General features: G+C 45.3%; 2 protein-coding genes across 2 annotated transcripts; one reads left to right on the top strand and one right to left on the bottom strand.

The window, feature by feature from the left end:
• The first annotated feature begins 223 nt into the window (after nucleotides 1-223).
• On the top strand, nucleotides 224-3,151 carry LOC124705924 (probable methyltransferase PMT17). The gene is made up of 5 exons (XM_047237606.1): nucleotides 224-924; nucleotides 1,000-1,210; nucleotides 1,328-1,625; nucleotides 1,709-2,173; nucleotides 2,545-3,151. Exons 1-5 carry the CDS (start codon nucleotides 229-231, stop codon nucleotides 2,768-2,770), a joined length of 1,896 nt encoding a protein of 631 aa, XP_047093562.1. The 5' UTR covers nucleotides 224-228; the 3' UTR covers nucleotides 2,771-3,151.
• Nucleotides 3,152-7,766: 4,615 nt separating this feature from the next.
• On the bottom strand, nucleotides 7,767-8,656 carry LOC124705926 (auxin-responsive protein SAUR32-like). The gene has a single exon (XM_047237607.1). The coding sequence runs from the start codon at nucleotides 8,406-8,408 to the stop codon at nucleotides 8,043-8,045; it is 366 nt and encodes a 121-aa protein (XP_047093563.1). The 5' UTR covers nucleotides 8,409-8,656; the 3' UTR covers nucleotides 7,767-8,042.
• Between the last annotated feature and the right edge of the window lie 356 nt (nucleotides 8,657-9,012).

Raw genomic sequence — 9,012 nt, forward strand, 5'->3', positions numbered from 1 at the left:
AAGTTCCATTTTCTCCATGTACCGATCTTGAAGCTTCCCACATGATTTCAACTTCCATTTTCAGCCGTAACCCAATAACAGCAGCATATACTGCTTAAATTCGTCAATTTAGTCCATGTAAATCTGTGAGCCCTTTGTAAAATTGGTTCATTTCTGACTTAAAATTGAGCTCAATTTAGTTAAACCCCTGTACTAACGCCTCACTGGTTCTTCAAACTTACAGGACCCATGGCCAAAGATTACCCCGCATCACCCAAGGCCCAGCACCTGCAAGAATCCAAGAAGCAGCGTCTCACCTATATTCTCGTGGTGAGCGGCCTCTGCGTCGCCTTCTACGTCCTCGGCGCATGGCAGAACACCACCATGCCAAAGCCCATGGGCGATTCAGCAATCAGCCGAGTTGATTGCGACCCCGTGGCGCAGAAAGATGGCTCGGTGCCATCTTTTGGGTCTGCGTCTGAAAATGCGCTCGATTTTGATGCGCACCACCAACTGAATCTCAGTGACACGGAGGCTGTGGTGCAGCAGTTCCCGGTGTGCTCACTCAATTTCAGTGAGTACACGCCGTGTGAGGACCGTCCACGAGGTCGGAGGTTTGATAGGAATATGCTGATATACCGAGAGAGGCACTGCCCAGAAAAGGATGAGCAGATCCGGTGCCTCATTCCAGCTCCACCAAAGTACAAGAACCCCTTCAAGTGGCCGCAGAGCAGGGACTTTGCTTGGTTTGACAATATCCCTCACAAGGAGCTCAGCATTGAGAAGGCTGTGCAGAACTGGATCCAAGTGGAGGGAAACAAGTTTCGGTTCCCCGGTGGTGGCACTATGTTTCCACATGGTGCTGATGCGTACATTGATGACATTGCTAAGTTCATCCCGTTGTCGGATGGGAAGATCAGGACGGCAATTGACACGGGCTGCGGGGTAAGGAAAGAATGACCTTCTGACCTCAGGTTTCTTTATGTTGTTATGATTGCTCATGACCTTGTATTGTTGAAGGTTGCTAGCTGGGGGGCTTACTTGCTGAAGAGGAATATAATTGCAATGTCATTTGCACCAAGGGACACACATGAAGCTCAGGTACAATTTGCACTGGAGCGCGGTGTCCCTGCCATCCTTGGTGTGATGGGGACACAACGATTACCTTACCCGTCTAGGGCATTTGATATGGCTCATTGTTCGCGTTGTCTGATTCCATGGGGAGGACATGGTGAGCACTTCATGCATCTGAAATTTATCCAATATGTAGCTTATACTCAGCTTTTCAAGCTGTTCTTATGTAAAAGTGAACTGCCTAATTAACTGGTGTTATAAATTAATTTGTTAGATGGACTGTACCTAGCTGAAGTCGATAGAGTTCTAAGGCCAGGGGGCTACTGGATTCTCTCTGGCCCTCCAATCAACTGGAAGACGCACCACAATGGGTGGCAGAGGACCGAGGAAAACCTGAAGCAAGAGCAAGATAAGATTGAGGATGTTGCGAGGAGCCTTTGCTGGAATAAGGTGGCTGAGAAGGAGGATCTCTCCATCTGGCAGAAGCCTAAGAACCACCTAGAGTGTGCCAACATCAAAAAGAAGTTCAAGATACCCCATATCTGCAAGAGTGACAATCCTGATGCTGCCTGGTACTAAATTGTTGCAAGGATAGAATAGCCTGATACATATCTGTGTGCCTTTCTCTGAACTGTTATCTGCCTGTTCTGTATAGGTACAAGAAGATGGAATCCTGTCTTACTCCATTGCCTGAAGTAAGCAACCAGGGTTCAATCGCTGGTGGAGATGTTGAGAAATGGCCAGAGAGAGCCTTCACAGTCCCCCCAAGGGTTAAGAGGGGTACAATTCCAGGGATAGATGGAAAGAAATTTGAGGAGGACAAGAAGTTGTGGGAGAAGAGGTTGGCGTACTATAAACGGACCACACCCATAGCAGAGGGGAGGTACAGAAATGTGATGGACATGAATGCGAACTTGGGCGGTTTTGCTGCTTCCTTAATCAAGTACCCTGTGTGGGTGATGAATGTCGTTCCAGTTAATTCAGATAAAGACACCCTTGGAGCAATTTATGAGCGGGGATTTATCGGCACGTACCAAGACTGGTGTGAAGCTTTCTCAACGTATCCGAGAACCTACGACCTTTTGCACGCTGACAATTTGTTTAGCATCTACCAGGACAGGTAAGGAACTTTTATGTTTCTGTACTTTTGAAGTTAGTGATTCTTTTATCAGTTTTATTTACTTACATTTGTTCTATTGTTCCATCGTGGTTGGCATCTTCAAATTGTTTTTAGTTCTTTTGCCTAGTTTGTTACTGATTATGAGATGATATTTTAGTCTGTATAATTTTCCAGATGATAACTCAAAATAAGTTATGCGACAGACTTAAGCAGAACCATGTTCACGGTATATTAATTGATAGACTTGAAAAAGGGGAACAGGAGCACAGCCTAGTAATAAATACTGTGGACGCATTGGGTGGAGAACTGTGACTGTAACAAACACAATACTATACAGACTTTGAACAACACGAATTTCCTGAACTTTGCAGGTGTGATATAACCGACATCCTCCTGGAGATGGATAGGATACTGAGGCCGGAGGGCACCGCGATCATCCGTGACACGGTCGACGTCCTGACCAAGGTCCAGGCCATCAGCAAGCGGATGCGGTGGGAGAGCCGCATCCTGGACCATGAGGACGGGCCCTTCAACCCGGAGAAGGTCCTGGTGGCGGTCAAGACATACTGGACGGCCGACCCATCAGAGCACAGCTAGCTCTCTGAAACGGCTTCTGGGGTTACCAGCCCTGATGATGGTGTCAGAGGTTCGTCATCTCAGTGTAGTAGTATGTGACCGGTTGGTCACTTGTTTCTTTCACTTTTTTGCCCAATTCTTTGTAGTTTCGATGGAAATTGAAAAAATTAAAGGAGCTGGTTGCAGGCAGGGAAGAAGTGCAGATCTTATAGGTATCTAGGTCCTATGTGGGCATTTTCATACATCGAGCAGAGCATAGATGTTTTAGCTTGTAATATATGATGGTATCGAGCAGACATTGTTACTATATATTAAGCTTAACTGGAATAGGTATTTACTGGGTTTGTGTATGTAGCGCTTACGATTGTCGACTCAGTTCATGCAAGGAACTATTTTGTGTTTCTTGTTGCAGAATCCGCGTATCTTTCATTTCCATCCTATTGTATTATGTATTTTTTTTTTGAAATATGTAGCTGTTGTCATTTGTACATTCAGTGTTATTTTTTCTTAGTATAAGATTCTCATCAGGGTTTTGTGTGGTTTTTTTTGAGGGGAGGTTTTTGTGTGGTTAAAATCTCGGAACCTGGAACCAGAACATGAGAGGATGATGGCCCATTGCTCAGCCCATTGACAAAATGTTCAGTACCATTCATAGGATTTTGGCCCATACAACAAATGAATAGCCGTTTAGCGAACTGCGCCTTTTATAAAATTTACACCACAGTGTGCTAGTAAAAGGAAAGGCAAACTATAAGGATCCAATTTGAGCAATTTATTCTTCCGACATCCTGAACCATCAGATTTTACATCATAGTGTGGATGACAACTTCCATATTTTGGTGTCACGTGGCAGATTGCTAGGGCCCACCACCGATTCTCTCTGGGTTGCGCTGTCGTGCCCCATCGCCTACGCTTTTGATCCACTCCTTTCCATAGCGTGCCCTCTACCTATTACAATTGATACCCATAAGGCCTTGTTTGGCAAGAGCGTTTTGAAGCGTTTTTCTGAGTGTAATCTCGAAGGGATTTGGTGAAAAGATTACATAGAACGGGTTTTGACGCGAGTATTTGCGTGTGATTTGTGGCAACCTGAGAAGAGCGGAGTCAATACGCGTGCAACCATCCCCGGATACCCCGCGAGGCCTGAGGCCTTTTTAGTTTCCATCGGGGTCAAATCCCTCGGCCCAGATCCATGCTAGACTGGGTGGACGGAAAAAACAGCATATAATCAGCTGATTAGCGCTGACTAAAAACGCGAGGGAAGAGACGCGTTTTGGTTCCACTTCTACCCGACGTATCCAGACGTGTTTTCTGGGGGATTGCCGGGCTGAGCACATCTGATACTCGCGTGCCAAACGTACTAAATCTGTTTTCTAGTGCTTTCAATTAGGCTAGGCCGGTATAATACTCAGTAAACCACCTCAATACACCTCCACCAAACAAGGCCTAAAGTGGTTTCCTTGGTAGAAGAGGCAATTCACAAACCAGTACTAAATAAATCAAAAATGCGTTAATCTCAAAGTGAAAATTCAAGCATATCCCCGCCTAACAACCAACTACGAAACCGTCGTTTCATGAAAAGCGTTGGCACGTGATTGAAGTCCAAAAGAAAATATATTGCCCAACAGAAAAATAAAAAAAAAACTGAATATAACAAAGATGAAAAGAAAACAACATAAGCAACAATTTGTGACTTCCCATTCCAACCAGAGCTTAAAAATATGGACGTGCCCACTTCTTGATCAGATAACATCATCAAGGTTCATGTGTTACAACCGATTACTTTTGCTGCCCATGTAATTCTCATGTGCACAACTCACGATGCGAATTTCATTGTTTCTACCATATCCGAGCTCTAACTCAATTCCTGGTCGATCTAAGACTAGCAAAACCGAAACCATAAAATTGAAACTTCCCAGCAAAAAGAGAGGGGCAAATTGCGTCAAGCTTCACCTACTAGCGTCCACAAACAGCGCTTTCAAAGTTCAAAGGAATTTCGGCAAACTTTTTTCACTGGCAGTGCTAGTGTTTTTCATGATGCCATCCCGAAATCCAGTCGGGCGGCAATATAAAACTTGCAAGGCCACCTCGCAGGGTTCCCGGCTTTCGGCGCGCAGACGGCCGGATATATGCGCACAATTAGTTAACGGCTATACTTAGAGAGCATAATGACCCGTCTCCACTGCCTTTGTCTTCATCTTTTTCCACTTTGGCGCGGCATGGTGGCGTCCTTCCTCGTCCTTTTTCCTCCTTTAAGCGCGTACGGTGTCCCCTGATTATGGAATTTGTTAAGGTAAAGAAAGAAAAGCAGATGCTTGTCATTATATGCAACGACCTGGGTGTGTGGTGTGCGCTCCTTGAAAGATACGGCTAACCGCACGCACGACACGAACGAGCCAGTTCGCAGGTGCCGCAAGTCATGACTCGATCTATGGGAGCTGTTCCGACGAAAATTCAAATTCTGCTGACCTCGTTTTAGATTGCCGACCGTGACAATAACAAACGTATGACCCGTTGTCAGGCCATGCACCTCCCTAGACTACTAGTAATAAGGTTTGACAAAACGTGTTTGTGCAAGTATGGGGTTACCTCCTTACATTGATGGGCTTAAGTGAGTGATCTCTAGTCAAAGTAAGTTGCAAAATTGACGACCTTTAACGTATGTGAGAGTTCAGTTATAGCGTATATATTTCAGCGTATATTTCCTATATACTTAAGGAACCTACTACCAACAAGATCAAAATTTGAAATCTCGGAAACAAACACAAGCTATAGCATCCATGCAATCCTAGTCTCTTGGATAAGTTTAACACAACATATTGCAATGTGATTTTCTTAAAATGGGCATGTGTCCTATTTGCAAGCAAACAATGAAGTTGGTCTCCCATCTTTTGGTCAATTGTCGCTCCACCATTCATATTTAGGAGCTTTCAAGAAGTTGTTGGGTCTCCTCACACTTCATCGTCGGCGATGCACGAGTCTCACAATTCAAGGTTGGTGGTCTTTAATGATGGAAGGTTCATCTCCAAACTGCAAGGCGCTTGCATCACTCACATTGCTTACCACATGGAAAATATAGAACGAGTGGAACCACAAAAGTCTTCAAAAATAAGTAAGCTCCCACTTTCGTGATTCTAAATAAGACCAAGTGCGAAGCCCTTTGTGGGCTTTTGCGGGGGCTAAGCATTTGGAGAGAGATAATGTCACGAGGATAGACTTTTGTAAATTGGGTCATGTCCTTCTGAAAATTTCTCTTAATTAATTGATTGGGACAAAGCTTTTGCTCTTGTTTTTAAAAAGAAATTACTTAAATGGTTTTTTTTTCCTCACTAGCACATCTGTACATTTTTCAGTGAACTCCACGGATAACTGGCCAAAGAAACGTTAGAAAACTCATCAATATCCAGAAGTGAGTTTTTTGCGAGTTAAGGTATATTCAGAATGACTCAAGCAGTAAGTATTAAGCTAAACAACACTGGCGTCATCTTGATACGGTAGTGGCAAGGGTTTTGCAGGCTGGTAGTACATCGCGTGCCTCCGCGGAGCCAGCTAGCTGGCTTAAAGGTTTGACAGCAAAGTTGAATGGTAAAACGCGTTATCATGAACAGATCCGCCGACTGATTCCTCAAAGAAACGAAATTATCTAACCTTTGAATTTACTTCTAAATAACAGCTGGCTGGTTATGTTTTAGTTAGATTGGCTCCATTTCTTTTCTAGCACTTGGATCAGAAGTTGGAACTAATGAGTGTACAAACTTTAATTGACCATTATAATTTTGTGGATTCCAGCAGCGCCTATGCGTACGTCAACCTTCAACTACTACGTGCCACTACCCCCATCAATTTACGCTAAATATATCTAGCCGGGAAGCACTAGCAAATCATCTTCCAAAATGAACGGACCGCACACTTCAATTAGCTAGGACTAACCACGTTAAAAAAAATAGCTCAGACTTACTCAAGAAAATTTCTCGTGTCTTGATTGCAGATCTCGGCAAGACGGGACATATATGAAGAGTAGTAGTTCTTCTCTAGGCCCCAAATATAAACACATCTTCATACTTATCCAAATGTTCATAGTCATCTAAAACTTGCTTTTTGAACATTGTCATGCAAGATATTTCGGATCAAAAAATCCTTTAGTGATACCATTTTATCATCCAGGAATCCAGTGTGATGGCAACCACTATTATTGTCCTTCAACTAATTTTGTTATCTAGATCTGAAGCTATATATAGATATGTGCTTGAACTACGTACTTCTATTAATTAAAGAACATATGCCAAACTTTAATTGACCACTATAATTGCCACAAATATGAAGAGTACAGAAGATTTCGGCAGGACTGAAATACGAATTGTACTTCTTCTCTAGGCCTCAAATTAGTACATCTTCATACTTATCCAAATGTTCATTATTAGTCATCTTAAACTTCTTTGATTCTGAAAAGAGAACTTCGAATATCATGCTTTGTTTTTAAGCATTGCCATGCCAAGATATTAATGATCATCCAGTAATCCAATGATGACAACCACTAGTGTTGTCTTATAACTAATTTTGGCAGCTAGACCTAAAACTACTTCTATTAAAGAACTTTAGCCAACTCGGTATAATCCTAGAATATGCTCAACTAGGTGGAGAAGGGAATATGTGAAGGGTGCAAGTCAACTTCAGCCGATCTAGCTATGTCATTTTTGTACTATATTTAGTACTTGTGCAATTTACATAGAAATTTCTCATGTAAAACAAGGATATAAGGACAGTATGTATTTTTTCAGGTTTCCTTTGATCTATCCGAGAGCTAAATTTTATGAGAATCTACCTTTTTTTAGCGAAGTTTCCATGGTAATTTCAAGTAAAATGGTCGATCGAGGGCGCGCGAGGCTCAGCAAATACCCATCAATTCACGTCGATTCAGCTCGTAGATGATGCTAAAATCGTGCACACAAATAACTCGCCGAAACTAATTAGCAAGCCACTTTTTTCTGCAGAGAGCAGGGAATCAAAGCATATCGAGAAAGCTAACAATTAATAATATTCTCACTTTACACTTGAGATCACAATTTTTCATCATCATCAACATCGAAGCTCTTGCTCCGATTTCTCCCCGCGCGCACCAAACCAATTGCAACAACCGTAACAAACCAACGGCAACGGGGGAGAAGGGTAGGCGAAACAAACCAGCACGGAAGAAGCTCTCGACTAACCAACCAATTCATTCTAGACAAACATCAAGAACTCGAACCGTTGAGCACCTCGACCGCCCACCCGAGATCGATTCGACGCATCACCGTCAGGCGCGGAAGCAGCCGACGAAGCGCGGCAGGTGGATGTGGCTGTGGCTGTGGCTGTGGTTGTGGCCGCCGGTGATGGTGGCGCCGCAGTTGTCGAGGTCGAGGAGGTGCTGGTGGTGGTGCTCGCCGAGGTCGCGGTCGATGACGCTCTCGACGTGGACGAAGCGGTCGACGCGGCAGGGGATGGCGATGGCGCCCTGGTGCCGGAAGCCGTACTCGCGCTCCGCCTCCTCGAGCAGCGTCGCGAAGAGCGGGTGGCTGAGGTGGCCCAGCGGGACCGCGAAGCGGCGCTGCTCCTCGCCGTCGGCGCCCACGCGCACCGTCACGCACCCCTTGGGCGCCACCATCTCTGCTCTGTGCGGCATCGGAAGGAAGCGAGGACGAGACGGAGCTCTCTCTTGGATGCGGTGAAAGGAGAAGATCGATGGGCTGGAGCCTGGAGGGAGCTAGCTAGGGGACTTGTGAGGGACTGAGGGTTAGGAAGAGAAGGGCCAAGGGTCGGAGCTGGAGATGGCAAGGCGGAAGACGGTGAGGGAGGAGTCGCGGAGGGAGGTGGGCACGTTGGACATGGTTGTGCTTCTTCTGGTTTTCTTTCTTTCTTGTGATGACGATGCCGAGGGAGGGAGGAAGACGAGAAGAGTAGATTACGCGTTTTATAGCAGCTACCCGGTGCGAGGTTGGTGACGCACGACGCCTTGGCCGTTTCCCTCCCGTCTCCGTTAGTGCACATCTGGAACCAGGCGTCCAGGCCCAACAGCCGGATTGAACTGTCCGTGCCAAGTATCCGCTTGCGTCTAGCGGACGTATTTTGGGTCCGTCTGGAAGCGACCCTGACTCGATGCGTCTTCTCAGGGACGTCAGTACTGACACTGCTTTGGTAGTCTGCGCCACGTTAATGGCGATGCTTCACCTACCGAGCGGCCGCCATCCACGATTGCCAACGAGTAATGACGATGTCACGCGTGTCGC

The sequence above is a fragment of the Lolium rigidum genome, chromosome 4, assembly GCF_022539505.1.
Source record: "Lolium rigidum isolate FL_2022 chromosome 4, APGP_CSIRO_Lrig_0.1, whole genome shotgun sequence".
Lineage (NCBI taxonomy): Eukaryota > Viridiplantae > Streptophyta > Magnoliopsida > Poales > Poaceae > Lolium > Lolium rigidum.

Bases quoted from the DNA above. Each gene is read 5' to 3' on its own strand.
- LOC124705924 (XM_047237606.1), top strand. From the start codon at position 229: ATGGCCAAAGATTACCCCGCATCACCCAAGGCCCAGCACCTGCAAGAA. The intron at 925-999 runs GTAAGGAAAGAA...GTATTGTTGAAG, and splicing joins CAATTGACACGGGCTGCGGG to GTTGCTAGCTGGGGGGCTTA. The intron at 1,626-1,708 runs GTACTAAATTGT...TGTTCTGTATAG, and splicing joins GACAATCCTGATGCTGCCTG to GTACAAGAAGATGGAATCCT.
- LOC124705926 (XM_047237607.1), bottom strand. From the start codon at position 8,408: ATGCCGCACAGAGCAGAGATGGTGGCGCCCAAGGGGTGCGTGACGGTG.